The sequence below is a fragment of the Polypterus senegalus genome, chromosome 12 (assembly GCF_016835505.1).
Source record: "Polypterus senegalus isolate Bchr_013 chromosome 12, ASM1683550v1, whole genome shotgun sequence".
NCBI classification, from domain to species: Eukaryota; Metazoa; Chordata; class Cladistia; order Polypteriformes; family Polypteridae; genus Polypterus; species Polypterus senegalus.
Window position 1 is genome coordinate 156,976,177 of NC_053165.1, and position 20,793 is coordinate 156,996,969.

Sequence of the window (20,793 nt, forward strand, 5' to 3'; positions counted from 1 at the left end):
TGCCTTGTGCCCTGTGTTGGCTGGGATTGGCTCCAGCAGACCCCCGTGACCCTGTATTCGGATTCAGCGGGTTAGAAAATGGATGGATGGATAATGTGCACAGAGCACCCTCCACTCCCAAATACTCAATAAACAATACAATACAATAATCCAATCCTCCAATCTCCCAGATGCTTAGCCACCCTGCCTCCCAACTCAGCTCCTCTGTCTGGGATCTCCCACAGTCCTTTATACTCCTTGACCCGGAAGTGTTTCTGAGCCCTCAGTCCATGTGATTATCCAACACTTCCGGGTTGGGTAATCTTCTCTTTTCTTCTGCCCGGAAGTATATCATTTCCACGATTGTGAAATACTTCCAGGTTATAGGGAAAGTACAAGTCCCTGGGCTTCTGTGCAGCGTCCTCCAGAGGTCACCATGGTATCCAGCAAGGCTGTGGTGAAAAACTCCAAGTTCCATGATGCCCTGCTGGAATTCGGGGCCCTTCCATGTTGCAGGGATGGCTCCATCTGGCGGTTTGGGGTTGTTGGCCGGGATACACGGCCGGCAATCCCTCACACAGGCAGGTCTGTCCCTGCAGAGGTCACATCCAAGGCCGTCATGGATTCTTTCTTATTTCAGTGGCAGATCTTATCAAGAACAGCAGTCACTTTAAGAACAGTACTCAGATGACAGTTGAACAGTCCCAGAAAGGTAAGTGAACCTTCATGGGCACTTACTATATGTTAAAGAAAAAAAATTAAAGCATCTTAGTAAATCCCATCTGTGTGGAGTGTGCATGTTCTCCCAGTGTCAATGTCAATGGCCCTCCAGACAGGTGAAACAGCAACTGTAAATTGTCTGCATGGTGTGAGTTTCTGTTTGTATGACTGTGAGTGGGCTCTGCAATGGACTGGAACTCTGTGAAGTGATGCCAGATTCAGCAGTCTGGATTCAAGTTTCATGCCTGCTTGTGTGGAGTTTGGACATTTTCTCTGCATGGTTTTTTTTCCAGGTATGCTATAGTTTTCTTCCCACATCTCATAGTTGTGCATGTTAGGTTAATTGGCAAATGTAAATTCGTGGTCATGTATTCGAGTGAACGTTTCATGGACTTGTGACCTATCCAAAACTGATCCCAATGATAGCAGTGATACATTTCTGCCTCCCATATCCCTCATTTGGGTTAAGTGGGTTTAAGAATAATATGCAATTAGTCATGTTAATTGATAATGTGAAAGCTCTTCCCCAGCCCAGAAAAGTAGTGTAATGAATCACTTTAATCAGTCCTCAGAAATTAGCACAAAGTCGGGGGGCGCAGTGTGATAAAATGGTTACTATCTACGAGGTGTGGCAGAAAAGTAATGAGACTGATTTTTTTATTTACCAAAGTTTTTATTTTTTTCAAACATCGATGTTACCCCCTTCAAAGTAGATCCCTTGGGCAGCTACACACCGATGGAGACGTTGTTCCCACTGTTGGTAGCAGCGCTGGAAGTCTTCAACCGGTATGGTCTTCAGCATGTCCGTTACACTCTTTTGGATGTTTTCTAAAGTCCCGAAATGACGTCCTTTGAGAACATTTTTCAGTTTAGGTCACACGGACTGAGGTCAGGTGAATAAGGGGGCTGGTGAACCACAGGAATGCCTTTTGAGGTCTAAAATTCTGTTTTTTGGCACCATTTTGGCACAGACCTTTCGCATGTGCAAATGTTCAGTCAAAATTTGATGAACGGTAAATTTGTTCAAATTTAATTGTTCACTCAACATTCTTAATGTTAAACGCCGGTCTGATCTCACAAGAGTGTTCACACGCTCGATGTTTTCATTGGTTTTTGAAGTTGAAGTCCTCCCTGAACGGTGTTCATCTTCAACGTGTTTTCTGCCTTCCAAAAATGATTTGTGCCAGCGAAAAACTTGAGCTCGGGATAAAGAATGTTCCCCATAGGCCTGTTTCAACTTTTCAAACGTCACACTTGCCGTTTAATGGCACAACGTTGCTCCAAATTCCGCTGTTCCATTTTGCGTGACGCACAACCAAAAACACAACTTCGCTAATAGCAGTCACAAAAATCACGTGGTTAACGGAAGGAGTTGAAACTCGCACTGAGCTATGGGAGGGGACTGATACACGGGCTCTATCAAGGACAACAGCGCAGCGTTGCCAGATCGCTTGCAGTGTTGCCAGTCTCATTACTTTTCTGCCACACCTCGTACATGTCACAGAAAGCCACAATGCGGATCCTACGAGTGTGCACTTCGATGTTTGATGAATGACTCAATGTGGTGAAGCAAAATGCCGACATACAGATGCATTCGTGGTGCTTTTATATTCAAGCGTCGCATATTCCCGATCGTAATGACACGACACATTTTAAAAGTCTCACATACCGTATTCTGTGCCGTCTTTTTTTTCTGTTGCTTCCGCCTTATGCTATTTCGGACAAAATTAAATAAATAAATAAATGCGTAAATAAATAAAAGTACTGTGAAATGTGAGCATAAATAAATAAATGTGTCAGGAAATGAGAGCCAAAATAAATAAATGTGTCACGAAATATGTTTTTCGTTGCTTATTTATTCATTTAATTTCTCCAAACCATCTTTAGTACTAGGTTGTTGTACCGTGTTAGCCATTATGAATGTAGAGAAAAGCCAAGCAAAATGACCCCTTTTATTGGCTAACTAAAAAGATTACAATATGCAAGCTTTCGAGGCAACTCAGGGCCCTTCTTCAGGCGAGATGTGATACAGAAACTGAAGTTCCCTGAGTTTATAACCACACACTAGGACAAGAAACAACAATGGTAAATTTTTGAATGAAAACTCTTAAATGTAAAAAATTAATAGGTTCATTCAGGCTAAGATTAATTTAACAGGAGATAGAAGAACAATTTCTTGTCCTAGTGTGTGGATATAAACTCAGGGAACTTCAGTTTCTGTATTACATCTTGCCTGAAGAAGGGGCCTGAGTTGCCTCGAAAGCTTGCATATTGTAATCTTTTTAGTTAGCCAATAAATGGGGTCATTTTGCTTGGCTTTTCTCTCCAAACCATCTTGAAATACGACTTGAACTAAAACTGTCACGTTCACTCGTCAAAGTTGAGAGGGTGGGCTCTAACACGCCCTCTAGTTACTGATTGGTGAATCGATAGCACAAGAATTAATTAGAAAAATGCTTACTACTGCCGATGAAATGGATTCTGCCGAAGATATTACGTATTTCAGAGAGAGAATTGAAGATTTATCGGAAGAAATTACAATGTTGGCGGCCCTTTTAGACTCCGATATAGATGAAACTGTTTTTGAAATTATCGAAGAACAGGTGGAACGGACTCGACTACACTGCAGTTCAAGTGATGCAGTACCCTGCTCTGGACGTCCATCCTTTGACATTCCAGCTGAGTCAATAGAACACCTTCTGTTATGCGGTTTAAAAGTACAACAGATTGCAAATCTATATGGTGTATCGGAGAAAACGATCACAAGGCGAATGAGCCAGTTTGATATACGGCTGTATTAGTTTAGGTACTTTGACATGGAAGGCCCAAAGCAACTCCAACTAATACTTTGAACTGAGTATTTGACCCTTGTTTTACGAGTATAAAGTCAGGTGCATATTCGCTGCTAATCTTCATTTCAATTAATTAATTTATTTATTTAATCTTGTCCGAAATATTCCTCAATACCTCCTGACCTGCATTGATCACCACACTGATCTTAAATGTATGATATTCTAACTCTCTGCACATTTAGAATCCTTAGATTTCTACTTGATGTCACTTTCATGATGAAATGCATTAAAGTATGTATGTTACGTTTTACAGAAAAATCGTTAATTTCGTTTAAATAATGAATACTGTTAATAATTACACACATGGGGGTGGCAGAGCGGTAGAGCTGCTGTCTCACAGGGTGTTACGTCGTTGGTATTCCCTGCCTGGAGTTTACATGTTTTCCTACTGTGTTTCCTCAGTGTGCTACAGTTTCCTTCCAAAAGATTTGCAGATTTGGTGACACTAAAATGACGCCAGTGTATGTGAGTGCTTGTATTCACCTTGCGATGAGGTGATGCCCCGTCCAGGAATTTTGCTTCTGCCTCGTGCCCAATGCTTGCTGGATTGGACACATCTCTGGATTGATGGAGGTAATCATAAAATATCCTTCTCAGAGATATTTAATGGCCGTTCCAGGCAATTCACAACACAGCGAAGCCGAACCTCTTCTCACCGTGATGATATCTCGCGCTGCCACCTGCTGGATTCTTCCAGATTTACAAGTATAAACAGTAAAACGCTTGCATAGCAGGAGCGTCCGCTGGAGCAGGGTTCGCGTCGTGTGAAGTATACACCCGGCCTAAAACCCTCATCTCTCACTCCCAATGCCAAGGGATTTTAGGGTTTACTGTTGTTACTGGCTTGGTGGTCTTTGTGAAGTCCACATAAAACTGCCACTGCAGGGTCTCAAACACTCATTTTTTTTCCAGCTTTTAAAGACAGGACATTTTAAATTGGCTATAATTAAGTGAGCATGACTCATGGTGGACTGACATTCTCTCCATGCTCGGTTCCTGCATTGTGTCAATTGGAATAGGCAGGCCAGAAAATGAACAGATGAATGGATACATGGATGGTTAACAGGATAGACTGCTGCATACTTTTCTAAAGGGGGAACCTGACATTGCAGTTAATTGTCAATGTCAATTTATTTATAGAGCGCATTTAAAACAACATCAGTAAAGCTGTAGCCAGAGTGCTTTACATTAAAATATACAATAAACATAAATAAAATAAATGGAATAAAATACAATACAATCAGCAGTAAACTGAAAACAAACAAATGACTAAGAGGAGGGAACCATCATATCACATGGTCACGGAAAGCTAGAGAATAAAAATGAGTCGTCAGTTTATTTTTAAATAGTTCAATTGAAGGTAAATCCTTAATGTAATTAGGTAAAGAATTCCACAGACGGTGCAGCAGCTGCAAAAGCCAAGTCCCCTTTAGTTCTGCATTTAGTACAAAGGACCACAAGAGACAACTGACCAGTAGATCTAACATATAACACACAATTCAGATAAATAGGTGGGAGCATACCCATGTAGCGATTTAAAACCAGCAACTAAATTTTAAAATCAGTTCTAAAACTGACAGGCAGCCAGGCTAGAGAGATACAGAGGCAAATAGACAAATACTGTCTAGATGAGGTGTGTGTATATACATATATATTGTGAAAGGGCGCCCGGACACAGACAGATGGACATTGTTGTTTCACCCAACACACTCATATTTATTATGCAAATATTTACAAGAAAGTTCAGTGCACGTCCCAGAGCCTCCAGCACCGATCCCCCAAAGTCCAGGCCTCACAGTCCAACTGCCTTTCTCCTGGCCGCTTCCAGTCCTCTCTCCAGCTCCGTCCTTCTTCCACCTGACTTCCGCCGCTGAATGAAGGGAGGCGGCCCCTTATATAGGAACCCGGATGGGCTCCAGCTGCTTCCCGGCAATCTCAGACCCCCGTGTGGCGAAAAGTGCCGGCTGCGCACCCGGAAGCCCTTCGGGTGTCCCTGCTCCTCTTCCCCCCAGCACTTCCTGGTGTGGCGGAAGTACTGAGGTCCAGGGTTGTTCAGGCACCGGGGCGCCGCCTGGCGGTGGCCATGGGTCCCTACAGGGTTGGGCTTCCAAGCCCTCTACCCGTGGCCCCCAACACAACCAGGGCAGTTGTCCCCTTGCGGTCTGAAGGAGGTACAAGCCCTCCTCCAGTCCTCCTCGGTGTCCCAGCTGGGCTCCACCCCCAGCCGCATGCAACAATATATATGTATACTTCATTAGAAGGCTGGCGTCCTTCAACATCTGCAATAAGATGCTGCAGATGTTCTACCAGACGGTTGTGGCGAGCGCCCTCTTCAACGTGGTGGTGTGCTGGGGAGGCAGCATAAAGAAGAGGGACGCCTCACACCTGGACAAACTGGTGAGGAAGGCAGGCTCTATTGTAGGCACGGAGTTGGACAGTTTGACATCCATGGCAGAGCGACGGGCGCTGAGCAGACTCCTGTCAATCATGGAGAGTCCACTGAACAGGATCATCTCCAGACAGAGGAGCAGCTTCAGCGACAGACTGTAAACGTTAACACTACACAAGATTTTAGACTGTTATACCTGCCTTGCACTCTCCCCCTTGCATTTTTAAATTTTTTTATTGCTCTTTAATTTTATATTGTTTTTATCAGTATACTGATGGAGTATGTGAATTTCCCCTTGGAGATTAATAAAGTAGATAGATAGATAGATAGATAGATAGATAGATAGATAGATAGATAGATAGATAGATAGATAGATAGATAGATAGATAGATAGATAGTGTGATCCGACATTTGCGCGATAGACATATGAGCGCCGACAAAACAGCGCCGATTAAAACACGGTGTCAAAATCACGCCGACAAAATCGCGAAAGTTTCATTAAATATGAATTACTAGTTTAAAGCATATATAACAATGTTTATTTTAGAAGTCAATATTATGAGACGCGGCATGCCATCAGCACAGCACGCAGATAGTCCTTAAGATCACGCCCTGCATATGTAGGAAGAATTGCAGCAAGACGTCTTGATAGTTGAGCGTATTTAGACTTGCTGACTGCCTGACTGCTGGTAATTCTGCTTTGTATACGACACGTTATGCCAGCCCTCGACTGAGTTCCTTGTTCGCGGCATGCCATCAGCAGTTATAACAGTTCTAACCTACCACATAATGTGTACAAATGCGCACGTACGCGTCCCACTCCCTTGGCCTCTCTCACGATTTTGTCGGCGTGCATTTGTCGAAAACCAGTTAGCGGGTTTGACGGCGCTCATTTGTCCGTCGCGGTTTTGTCGGGGCGCATATGTCTATCGTGCTTTTGTCGGTGAACCGATAGATACTTTTTTAATCCCAAGGGGAAATTCACATACTCCAGCAGTAGTGTGTACTGATAAAAACAATATAAAATCACAGCCTTTCCTATTATTTTATCTATCTGTTATATAGTGCCTTTCCTATCTATCTATCTATCTATCTATCTATCTATCACTTATATAGTGCCTTTCCTATCTATCTATCTATCTATCTATCTATCTATCTATCTATCTATCTATCTATCTATCTATCTATCTATCTATCTATCTATTTGTATCCAATGTTACATATACCCTGCTGTTTTTGTAACTAAGACTCTGTGAAGTGCCTTGAGTATGGGAAAGGCACTATATAAATAAAATGTATTGTTATTATTATTATTATTATTATTATTATTTTCTAATCTGGAAACCCTATTGATGGAAGATGAGTCTTTTCAAGTCTGGATGCAGATTTGCTTCAGTGTGTTGTTCAGTCTGCAGAGGTCTTGCCCGTTTCTTTGAGTTTTTCTTTGTTTTGTTGTTCTCTTGTTTTTTCTCTCTGTAACTCTGCTCTTCCTTTTTCTGCTCAGTATGCATCCCAAACTTAAAGGTCTCACGTCACCTTGAATTAACAATGATTACAATAATAATCAATAAGTGTTTGCCTTTCTCAGGCTGTTTGTCTATTTGGATCTGAACTATCCCAGGTCTAATAAATTGTAACAATCTATTTTTTTTAAGATTCCAGAAGAATGATATAAAAGATACGATGTTATATCAGTAAAGATACATGATTCAAATCAATCTACTGTATAGCAGTTGTTTAAAAATATACACAAGAGTAGGTTTAAAATCGGTTCTCGAGTCCAGAGTTTAAAGGTTTCAAGAGACTCTATTTAAATAAAGTCAAAAGGTACAAGTTTTCCAATTGCTGTCTGTTTACTCAGGTGTCCTTGTTGTTGACAGGTTAATCAGTGTTTGTTTCATCTACGGTGCAGACTCAATTTTAAATTGTAAACTGCTTAGTTCATTCTTGTGAGTCTGAACATTGAAATCTTCATATGGTTTATTCTTGATGTCATATACAATTCTGCATTCTGCAGTCTTTGAATTCCACATAAGAGTGAAAGAGGTCAGTGAGAGTGATACGGAGTGATAAATGACATTTAATGCCAAAATCCAGATCCAGTATTCTCATCACCACCATGGTGAAATTAGCTTGTGCACTGTGCCTCCTACTGGTGCTCTGTTCATCTCAACAGAGATAAATACATCTGAATAAGATAAACAAGTCTGTTAATTGCCTTCGATTCAAACAAATTTGTCTTTTTTTAAACTATATGTTGTGCCTTCACCTGATGAAAAGAACTGAAATAAGCATTTGGGTAAATACTTTAAAACTACCCGGTATATATTTCTCTTCTGGTTCGTCCTGCTTCCTCGTCAAACCCGGTCCCCCCCACACACAGCCCACACAGCATTTCTCAATTCCTATTCGTCCTCTTCCAAACCCTTCCTCACGCTGCCTGCGGACTCCCATACACCCCCATGGCGCTTTTCTCGATTCCTATTCCTCCTTCAGACTACCGCGTTCCCCGCTCCTCTCTCATGACCCCATTGGTGTCACGTCACCGCCGAAGTGAAAGGTCACGTGGTCAGGCTAGATACAGGGCAGTGACGTGACGTGATGTGACCGGGTTTGAAGTGGAAGCAGGATGAACCAGAAGAGACCTACAGTATATATAAGAGATGTTCTCAATGAACAAGTGCTCTGTTCATCTCAGGAGACTCTGCTGTGTAAGATTATCAGGTAAAGTCAAAAAGCTTTCAGATTTATTGAACCACTACTCTGAATGAGGAATGTTCACAGCAACTAATCATATGCCTTCCCACAGAAATCGCAGATCTCCTTATGAAATCGATTGGAGCTTGGACAGCCCTGCAAAGTACCTGTGCCAATACAACAGGGAGCTCAGGTGAGGGGAATTATAATTTTATTGATTTTCTTGCTATTAAATTTACAACACAGTAGACAATGTCCTGTTTTGGACGTCATGGAAAGAGCAGGGTGGTACCAGAGCTGTGGCCCCATATGGGGTTAATCTTTAAGGAAGACATCCTAGCAGAGATACTGCGGTTAATGTGAAAGAACTCTTTCTGGATAAGCCTGGCACGGTGGTGCAGTGGTTACTGTCAACATCCTGGGTTTGAATTTGGTCCATGGATGTTGGTTGGGTAGGTTTCCCTGACACACCACAAAAGATGTCAGGTTGGATTCATTGCCATTTCCAAACTGCCTTTTTGTTGGCATGAGCATGTGTGGACCCTGCAGTGGACTTGCCCCTTGTCCCAGGTGGGTCCCAGCCTTGCTTTTGTTGCTGCCCTGGCAATTTCAAGCCTTCCTGTGACCCTGAATAAGATTAAGCTAGTAATGTTATTGTAGCATTATCCTCCACCAAATTAAAAAAAAATGTCCTAAATTCTGCCTAAAACTTCTGAGAAAATCTAAAATTGTTGGGGGGACAAACTACTGAAAATGACACCAGCAAGGTCTATTTTCACGGACCACAAAAGAAGTAGAATCATCATTCCTGAGAAAATCAGTGAAATCAAAAAAGCACGACCACTCTTCATATTGGATTCACATTTGTGAGGATATTTCAGTGATTAATATTTGCAGATTAAATACCTATTACTTTATGTTGCCTTATATTGTATTCTATTGATGCATAAAATGCACACAGATACTTTTCCAGTAAAATATGTTTAACTTCTGTAACCCTGACCTTTAGTTAGCTTGTGCAGAACAGGTATTACTATAGCAATGTATCTGAAGCCTGGTCTTCTCTTCATGTCTTAATAAATTCATTGTGACAGATAGGGGGCACTGTCATCCCCTTGAACCCTCTGACCAGACGCCAGACTCCAGATAAAAGTCCAATACAGTGGAAGCTCGAGATACGAACAGCTCTGTATACGAGAAATTCAAGATAAGAGGAAAGTATGAGCGAAAAATTCGGATCTAAATACAAGCATTGGCTCGCGTAACGAGCCACGAGCCGGGCTGTGGGTATGCGTGACGCGTTTCCCAATCCGCCTCGACTCGGGGATTCACCCAAGCTGACGCTGCCAGCCCGTCAGCTCACTCAGTGTTCCTTGTTCTCCCGTAGCGTGAGGATCTACACGTTTGTGCGCTTTTGTGGTTTCATTGTTTCGCTGTAGCAGTTATAAGCGTATCCGAAAATATCGCGGACATGCAGACAGAGAATAGGAGACGATTGCCCTCAAGAGGAGAGAGAGAGAGAGAGAGGCGCGCGCAGCGAGCGAGCGAGAGAGATAAGGAGAGAGAGACGCGCACGAGAGAGAAGAACCATCAGCTCAGTTATGATCACATGACGCTCAGCAGACAAAGTGTATCCATACTACTCGTATTGCAAGACATCTCTCGTTTTATCAAGTCAAAATTAATTAAAAAATTTAGCTCGTCTTGCAAAACACTCGTAAACCAAGTTACTCGCAAACCGAGGTTCCACTTGTATATATTATTTATCAGTGTTATTTGTTAGGAAAATTGATTTTTATGTTGATATTTTTGGGGGTGCGGAACGGATTAACTGGATTTCCACAATTTTCAATGGGGAAGTTTGTTCTAGATACGAGAAATTCGCTATACAAGCTCAGTGCTGGAACGAATTAAACTCGTATCTTGAGGTTCCACTGTACTTTGTTTTATTTTGATACAACAGTGCGCAAAGCACCCTACACTCCACAATACTCGTAAATCACAATACAATCAATAATCAATAAATCCTCCTCACTCCCTGATGCGTTGCCACCCTTCATCCCAGCTCAGCTCGTCCGTCTGGGATTTCCCAGAGTCCTTTATATTCCTTGACCCGGAAGTGCTTCTGAACACTCAGTCCATGTGACTTCCTAGCACTTCCGGGTGAGATCAGAAACTCTTTTATTTTTCATCCCGGAAGTACGTCATTTCCTCTGTCGCTGTGACTAAGACGTACTTCCGGGTTATAGGGGAAATAGAAGTCTTTGCTCCTTCCTGCAGCGTCCCCTGGAGGCCCCCATGGTATCCAGCAGGGCTGTGATGTAAAACTCCACTGTCCATGATGCCCTGCTGGAACTCGGGGCACTTCTATGTTGTAAGAAGGGCTCCACCTGGTGGCCTGGGAGTATTGGCTGGGATGAATGGCCGGCCATATCCCACATCATTGAGAAAGATTCGCAGCAATATAACTGTTAGCAGAACATAAAATGGAGAAAGCAGGAACTCTCTATAACACAAGATGCACAGTTCTAAATATAAAGGCAACATCACATTGGAAGTAAGAGAGGTGGTTCACTATATGTGAACATCACTGACGTCTGTCTGTTGAAAATGATGCAGCAGGTCTGCTAAAGTTTCAAAGCTTACTTGGGATTCTGGGGATTTCCATTTTACTGCATTGTGGAAAGTAATAATAAAGTAGCCATATGCTTCTTGTGCATGATCTGAGCACAGCAGTAGAAAAATTGTCAAATGGTTCTAGATAATCGGAATACTAAAAATGCATAATCCTCTTTTAAGGGTCCTCTGATTCTCCTTGTGGTGCTAAGTGGCTGGCTCTTAATGACAGCTGTTACTACTTTGTATTGAAGCCCATGGACTGGTTCAGTTCCAAGAAGTTCTGTGCAAACTACAAAGCCACATTAGTTGTTATCAACAGTGAAGAAGAGCAGGTGAGTGTCTGCCATTATCATGCAAATCAACGCACGTGACGGTGTTCTCTCACCTTTCTAGTCTCTGTATGTTTCAGGCCTTTTTATGTCACAGATGCAGGAAAAACAAAACAAAACGCGTCATCTGCATTGTGAATATTTCGTTTTCAGATTCAATGTTCCTCCCAACTTCAAAACTGGATGCAGGGTTTAGAGCACATCATATTTGGCAGTGAATATTTAATCATCAGGTTTAATGTCCTCCCCAAATTTAACTCTTTCAGGGTTGGTGTTGGCTTTTACCGAAATTCAGGGGTAGAGGGTGGTAATGGGCTGTAAACTGCAACAAAACTCGTCCTTACATTTGAGTTCGACTCTCTTTGCTTGAGTGCATGAGTAGTGAAGAGCAAACAGCCTCTAAAATGGCGAGAGTAAAGCAAATGATAAAAGCAAAATACCCCGTGGATGTTTTACGTAGGGGCGGCACGGTGGCGCAGTGGTAGCGCTGCTGCCTCGCAGTTAGGAGACCTGGGTTCGCTTCCCGGGTCCTCCCTGCGTGGAGTTTGCATGTTCTCCCCGTGTCTGCGTGGGTTTCCTCCCACAATCCAAAGACATGCTGGTTAGGTGGATTGGCGATTCTAAATTGGCCCTAGTGTGTGCTTGGTGTGTTTGTGTGTGTCCTGCGGTGGGTTGGCACCCTGCCCAGGATTGGTTCCTGCCTTGTGCCCTGTGTTGGCTGGGATTGGCTCCAGCAGACCCCCGTGACCCGGTATTTGGATTCAGCGGGTTAGAAAATGGATGGATGGATGGATGTTTTACGTATTATTGCTGAATCGGACTCTGAGTTTGATGCAAGTGATCTGGAGATGGATATCGAAAACGAAAGTGAGGGACCAGCATCAGCCTATCGGTCAACTGCTGATCGTGATGCTGAACGCATTCGTGTAGCTGATACGCTGACAGCAGCGATCGCCTAGTAGGACTACCACTTATGACGACAAGAGGTACAAGCCATATTGCGTCACACTGCCACAGTCGCCCACCTACTGTGCCGGCCCGCCGTGCATTCCTGCTGGTCATCAAGCCGCCCCTGCGCAGCCACTGCTGCCAGAGATGCCGAACAAGTGCCAACAGCAGCCACAGCCCGCAGCAACTGACGATTTATGTTGATCTATGTGTGACACCAGTGCATTGTCTGCTTTTCGGAAAACTGAGTTTTTTGGAAATAAATTTCAGCCCTCGAAGAGTTCAAACTAGATGCATGCTTTAGAATATATCATGTTTCCAAGTAAGGTTTACTATATTAATGAACTTAATGAATCTCTCCGAAGTAAGTCCCACTAAACTTTTTATCATACTTACTCTAACTATGACTAGTATTTTTAAGTAAAGAAATCTATATAGTTTGCAATGAGATCAGTTCTTTATTTTAATACATTCTTGTTTATAACAGCACCAGACTAAATGATTTCAAGCAAAATTTAGTACCCCTGATTTGTTTTGGCAGAGTGTCATAGAGTTTCCTAGGCCTGTTTACGTATCTTTTAATTCAAATGTAATTTCAAATGTAATTGATTGTATGATAATTGATGTAATTAATTGGTAGTTGAAAATTATACAACCCCAAATCAGAAAAAGTTAGGATGGTATGGAAAATGCAAATAAAAAAAAGAAACAAGCAGCGATTCTTAAATGTACTTTGACTTTTATTTCATTGCAGACTCTGTGAACACAAGATATTTCATGGTTTGTCTGGCCAACTTCATTTTATTTGTTATTATACTTCCATTCCTGCATTTCAGGCCTGCAATGTATTTGAAAAAAAATTAGGGTCAAATTAGGCCCAGTAATGAGGTAAAAAGGGCAGCACGGTGGCGCAGTGGGTAGTGCTGCTGCCTCACAGTAAGGAGACCTGTGTGGAGTTTGCATGTTCACCCCGTGTCTGCGTGGGTTTTCTCCTGGTGCTCCCGTTTCCTCCCATGGTCCAAAGACATGCAGGTTAGGTGCATTGGCGATCTGAAATTGTCCCGTGTGTGTGCCCTGCAGTGGGCTGGTGCCATACCCAGGGTTTGTTTTCTGCCTTTGTGTTCAGAAGAGGCATTAGCTCTCTTGGAAATGTGTTCTTTTGAAATTGCGGCATATTAAGTAACTAAACAATATAGTAATATACCAGAACAGCCGATATCCCTCCCATCGTGATTACGGCGGTACAAGAAAAAATATACTTTAGCTTACATTTACTGACGGTTAACGCGGTTACAGACGGGAGGCATATGGACAGACTTTATCCAGGTGGGAATCTGGATCAACACAGGCTGCCATTTTTCGTCCCCACGCTGGGAGGTTTTTCTGAACTTTGCCGACACCGCCTCGAAGGGTCTGGCTGTTGTCCAAGCCTTTTATACTGTTCTTCTATCAACTTGCTGGTCCTTTCTGTCTCCAAACAAGGGCAGGAAGGGGCTGAACTCCTCCTCCACAAAATACAGAAATATCATAATACTTACATGCTGGTTCTTATTCTCCCAACAAGGAAATAAGACTTTGTACTGATAGAGGACAGAAATACCCTATCCTGTGTTTAAGCTGACTATACAATCCTCCAGTTGTCTTTGGCTATCTAATCCAATGCTTGGCTAGCAATTCTAACTGCTGAGCCCCTGTGTGCCAAATTTAACATGCACATGTGAATAAATCCATACCAGTGAGCATAGAGACAGTGACATTAATATTAAAGAAAAATGTAGTATAACAGCCTTGCGCCCTGTGTTGGCTGGGATTGGCTCCAGCATACCCCCGTGACCCTGTAGTTAGGATAGAGAGGGTTGGATGATGGATAGATGGAGAATTTAGAAACACAAAAATGCCACAACGACACCCCTGTAATTGTTGCACACCTTAAAGTGTTTGCAGGAAGAATGGGAGAAAATAACACCCTGAAATGCTTTTAAGGGTTGTGAGAAGGGATGGTGACATTACAAAGTGGGGAATGCTTTACTATCCCAACTTTTTATGGAATGTGTTACAGGCCTGAAATACAGGAATGGATGCATATTAACAATTGAAATGAAGTTGACCAGACAAACCGTGAAATATCTTGTGTTCGTACTGTCTGCAATGAAATAAAAGTCAAAGTACATTTAAGAATCACCTTTTTTGATTTGCATTTTTCTGGTTTGGAGTTTTTAATTATGTACAGTATGTATGTATGTATGTGAATAAGCTCTGGGGTAGACTGGCAGTCTGTCAAGGGTTGCTTTCTGCCTTGCTCCCAAAGCTGGAATGGTAAGCTCCTGTCCTCACAGCCCTGAATTCAGGTTAGCAGGTTTGACAGGTTATTTTGTTTTGATGCTGTCCTGGTAGGCAAAGTCTGTGATCAACATAAGCAATATCGTTAAAAACAAATATAAAAATAACACTCAAACATAGTGACTTCTGCAAAACAAGTCCATGAAATTTACAAATTATTAAACCTAATTATAGTGATGGATTAAATACTTTGGCCCTAGGTGTTGTTATTTTTCTTCTTTTGATTTTTAAAATATAAAGCTTACATTGATTCTCAACAGAAATATGCTACAGATTGGCCATCCATCCTTTTTCTGTCCTTCTTATCTAGTTTAACACACACAGCTTTGGGTACCCCTGCTGGTATATCATATGGCCACCTTAACATAGCAAGCATAAGGACAACACTCTAGTCATTGCAAAGGAACAGACTTGGCAGACCATCACATTACTAACATCATCAACAGATGACACCTGATTGTGCTTTGTGTAAACAGCTAAATGTCAAATCCCACTTTTCAGATCTCAGCACTGTTAACATGATACCATTTTCAAATTTGGATGTAAGATTTCAAAATGAGCTCACTATCTTCTTCTTCTTTCGGCTGCTCCTGTTAGGGGTCACCACAGCAGATCATCTTCTTCCATATCTTCCTGTCCTCGTCATCTTGTTCTGTCACCGCCATCACCTGCATGTCCTCTCTCACTACATCCATTAACCTTCTCTTAGGCCTTCCTCTTCTCCTCTTCCCTGACAGCTCTATCCTTAGCACCCTTCACCCAATATACCCAGCATCCCTCCTCTGCACATGTCCAACCAGCACAATCTCAGCTTTCTTACTTTGTCTCCCAACCGTCCAACTTGATGCTCCATTTTTAGAAACACATAGTTTATGATCATACTTGACATACTCTCACTTTTCTGTTCACTTCATTTATTACTTTTGTACATTTTCTTTTTAAAAGGAATTTATCACTGAGCAACACAACTCCAAGTTGTTCTGGATTGGGCTAAGCGACACTGAAGAAGAAGGCAACTACAAGTGGGAGGACGGAACAAACTTCACGACCACAACAACGTAGGTTTCAGTAGCTGTCACCTCACTCCTTGTCATCAGCAAGTTGATTCAAGTGCTTTGGTTACCTCATCAGAATGTATGCGGGTTTTCTTGTTTAAATTCACAGTGGAGGTTTTTAGGGAATCTACTCTAAATACTCTATATCTCTATATAAAATCATTTGGGTCTTGATCTTTGTTTGTCCGCGAATTAATTAGAAGAAGAAGCACTAGATGGCAGTAGAGAGACAGCTAAAACACAGGCATTGCATTAAGAATCTCCTCCAGGCTTATACTACTGAAGACTGTAGTACGCCAGTCACACCTCAAAACACAGACATTCAAACTAAACAAACTGTTGTGCTTTAAATTAACTAAAGAGATCTTCATTTAGATCTTGATCTTTGTTTGTCCGCGAATTCCACGCATGCGTAGACCACCTTCCAGTTTAGATGCGTTGTTGTTACTCACGGATGTCAACGATGTGCCGGAATAATGAAAGTGGTGGTGGACAGTGTTACGCTGGTTAGCTCCGGAGGTCTGGTTAGAGAATGAGATTGCCGAAGATAAAAGGTAAGTGCCTACGTAACATATGAATGAAAAGAAAGACAGTGGGGAAAATGAATGACAACGTAACAGCGCGTTCCGGAAATTATTATTGTTACGTTGTAGCCGGCGAGTGCTGCGCGTCTCACAGTTGTACCGTGGCTTGCTCACATGTCAGTGAAGTGATCCCTATTTATGCTTTAAAGAGCCTGGATACCTGTGTGTCCCCCTTTTATAACCATTGCTCCGTGTATATTACCTTACTCTTTGGATTGCCACAAAGCAACCTGCGAGATTGGAGAAAGGTTGAGAAGACATAGTGAGAGGAAACGATAGCGTCGTGAAAACGAGATGGACTGTGAACGGACAGAAGCAGAAATGCTCCTACACCACCACATAATTACTATTTGGACAGTGATTCCGAGTAGACCGTTCTTATCAAATCAATGTCCAAGGGTTTTCTTTTGTAATTTTGTTTCCCTTATAAAAAATCATAATGCTGTGCGACGAAGGGCCCAGTTCACGACTGGTAGCCGTGTTTAAACAGGGAGCCCTTCACAGACAACTTTAACACGCACAACGTAGTTGGGCGCACATAGCTAGTATATATACAAAATCTGAAGCCTAAAAGTGCAACGATTTTGTGCAACAATTATATGTAACGTTTTTATGTCACGCTTTAAATCGGCTTATTTTAAAACCTACATATATATGTTTGCCATCATTCTTTTCAGAATTTATCAAACTTCAATGTGATGTTGTTAGAGTTTTAGATTCTTATTCAGTTTTTAAATTATAAACTAAAAAATATTAAGAACTTGCGTCCCGTGAGACGAGATACTGTGCCAAGAGATTTAACCACGCCTGGGGCCGGAAATAAAAGACAAAGAGTAGGACAGCTGCTGTACAGGGTTTTAAATGTTCGAAACACCATGTGAGATGCAGCTCATGTGGCACGGCAGCAGCTGATAGAGCAAAGAGGAGGTAAAAAAAAAAACTGTATTTGTTTCCCATTGTAACACCGTTTAAGAGGGGGTTTTGGAGGAGCGACCGCGTCTCCTTGGGGTGCGTTCAGCCCCCCTCTTCACAACGTGAGTGGCAGAGACACCAAGTGGCTGGCACGTAGCACAGGCCGGAGGGGTTGGCGAGCAAAGCGAGTAGAGGGCGAACCCCCTAGTGGCTATATAAACATCCATCCATCCATTTTCTAACCCGCTGAATCCGAATACAGGGTCACGGGGGTCTCAGTTAGAAAAAAAAATGTTCCTAAAAATTCCCTTTGAAAGCATCTTTTATATTGACAGGTCTAGCGATACCCACCATTGGGAAGTCTTTTGATTGAAAGGGATGGTTGTATTCAAGAAGGTGCAGCTTTCTGTCAGGGACTGGTTCAAGTTCCTTGTTCCGTTTAGTCCCTCTTTGCTGATATTTTAATTTCAAGCTTTCTGGTTTTCTCAGCATTGTCCTATGAGTATGGTTTATGTTCTTATTTGTGTATGTTCTCACTTGCACCTGCTAACCTGCACTTTTTTCTGATTTCTCGCTACTAACCTTAATTTCTGTCTTTTAGCTATGGCTCCCCATGAAGGTGCAGTTAAGCCAGTGTTCTTCACTATTAGCTGCTCTTCTTATTTAAAGTCCTGTCAAGCCTCTTGCTCTCAAAGGAAAGCTAGATGTGATGGTTGAAGAGGCGATGAAATGTGGCTTCAGATTGTTCAATAGCAGCAACCACACGTATGGAACTTTCACTTTAGGATTCCTGAGCAAGCCAGATGTGAACCTGCACCTGCAAAACAGTTTCCGTTTTCTTTTCAATAGACTGCTGCATTTATTGTGGAAACTGTATAGCTTTACTACTGTCTTCTCTTTCTTTAATATTACTAACTATGGCAGTTTGCCTGCTAGAAACACTTTCGTCAAAGACAGGTGTGGCTACCCTTTTGGGTAAGTCACTTTTTCCTAAACATAGTGACCCACATGAAATCACTTTTGAATCTAGCTTGGCAAGCTAAAGGAAGATTGCCATCTGCTAGCTAATGCTGGTTTACCTTTTACATTGGAATATTAGATAAGTTTGAGAATGTTATGTTATTTTTCATTAGGAGACCAAGTTAAACCAGCTCCTCATTGGAAAGAAACAACCCAACACTAGAATAATTCTGAGCTCCAATAGATAGATAGATAGGAAAGGCACTATATACTGTACTTGTGGTACTGTACTGATCTCTGATAGGGATTTCCCCTTTTCTGCATCAAAACAAGATAAAACACACTGTAGAATAGTAAAAAATGTCCCTATGCGGGTGTGAATTTTATAACAGGCTAGGGTGAAGATGGGCTAGGGTGAAGTATGTGGAGTCATTATATAGTCTAGTGGCACACTCTCCTGGAAAGCCAGTAGTGTTTTAATGCATTACATTGTACAGAGTATGGCTTCAAATTTTACATCATCCTCTTTATACCCCTGCTTCTTTGGAGTCCAGGGTAGACCTTACAACAGAAGTTGCCTTTCAAAACCATTTATTTAGGATTCCCAATAACACGCAGTGTAGAAAAGCACACTATCCACAAGAAACTCTCGAGCAGATTGTCCAGCATGTTAAAGGACCTGAGCATCTTTAAACAGAAGTACTGTCTCTCAGACTTTCTGCATACAGTCCTGTTGGTCCATTGATAAGGATGAGGAGGGCATTTAAATTTTTTTTTGATATTATACTTTTGTTTTTCTCAAAAACAGCCTATTATTTACTATATCATTCGAAGTCTGAATCACAATCTGATTGTATGGGTGGTTACCTACCAGGTAACGCGTGTGGTTGGTCTGCAAGTCGGTAGACATGCGCCAGGGGTGCCCTCTCAGTTGCGAGAAGCACATCATAGAATGTTACATAGTTAACTGTCAAATAATGCAAAGAGTATGTGACACGTGTTTCACCCTTATTTGGGCTCATCAGGTGTACGCACTCCACTGTACCCCTCACCAGGGATCGAACCTCGGACGTCAGCATTAGAGGCAAAGGCTTTTTATGTTGTGGCACAGCATGTGGTTCGTTTACTTGACAGCCTGGAGTTCGGGGTAATTACATACATAGCATTTGAAGTCTGAATCACAATCTGATTGTATGGGTGATTACCTACCAGGTAACGCGTGTGGTTGGTCTGCAAGTCGGCAAACATCCACCACAGGTGCCCTCTTTGCATTATTTGACAGTTAACTATGTAACATTCTATGATCTGCTTCTTGCAACTGAGAGGGCACCAGTGGCGGATGTTTGCCGACTACACAGTCCCCAAAACACACAAAAGAAAAACACCAACACACTCTTCTTCCTCCACTCATCCCAGGCAGTTATTTATTTATTTATTTATTTTCTTCTTATTCTCCTCCTCCCAACTCTGGCACCTCGAGTAATGGCTGCAGGCTCCTCTTATAGCCCACCCGGAAGTGCTTCAGGTGATAATTGACCCAATTCCGGCTGCACTTCCGGGTCTGGCAGCCCACACAGGCTCAGGAAGCCATGCAGCTCCCCCTGGCGGTGGCCACGGAGCCCAATAGGAGTGAACACCAGTGTTCCATGATTGTGGCCCCGATGCAACCCAGGGGGGCTGCCACCAAATGTGCAGCCCATGGCTTTTTCCCCAGATTCAGTGCCAAAGGGGCATGTATGTATTATTCAGCTGGAGAAGTTTTACAATCTTATAATGCATTTGATGATTTTTTTTTTCTACCTGGTAGGTTCTGGAGGACTGGTCAACCAGATGATTACAATGATAACGAAGACTGCATTGCATTAGATACTGAAAAAGGCACCTGGAATGATGCACCTTGTAACGACAAGTATTTCTTCATCTGTGAAAATACAACCCTTTTACTTGATGATATAAACATGCAGTGAACAGCAACATATACTATTAAAGGCTGAACTGTGTTGAAAGTTAAGATAACACTTTAGTTTAGGCACTGCAAAATTGCACCAATTATTCATTTACTCTTTTCTAATAAGACCGTATTTAAGGCTTCTTTTGGTTTAAATGATATAAGGCATCAGTAAAATGGTAATTCATCTGTGCAATGTGGCCTACAAAAATAACTTCAATTTGGAATGGTCAGAAATGTCTTAAGTGAGACATATTTCTGACATTACATACTTCAATAAATGGCTTGTGAATCCTTCATATTCATAACTAATCCTACCAGTATATCAAATGTCACACTGCACACTGATGAATTACCTATTTATTGGTGTTTTATTACCACGCTTATTACTACGTTTATTTTAACTTCACCTGTTTGTTGTCTGGTACAAATCCTGTAATCGATATTTAACCCACTTCCTA

At 42.1% G+C, this 20,793-nt stretch overlaps 1 protein-coding gene across 2 annotated transcripts in view; it reads left to right on the top strand.

The window, feature by feature from the left end:
* Positions 1–20,793, top strand: part of LOC120540000 (C-type lectin domain family 4 member A-like) — a 32,812-nt gene extending 12,019 nt beyond the window's left edge. For both annotated transcript variants that reach the window (XM_039770429.1, XM_039770430.1), the window contains exons 5-9: positions 620–691; positions 8,750–8,830; positions 11,437–11,588; positions 15,819–15,931; positions 20,192–20,793. In XM_039770429.1, the coding sequence (XP_039626363.1) occupies positions 620–691; positions 8,750–8,830; positions 11,437–11,588; positions 15,819–15,931; positions 20,192–20,351 (578 nt within the window). In that variant the 3' untranslated portion in view covers positions 20,352–20,793. The remainder of the gene's footprint in view (positions 1–619; positions 692–8,749; positions 8,831–11,436; positions 11,589–15,818; positions 15,932–20,191) is intronic.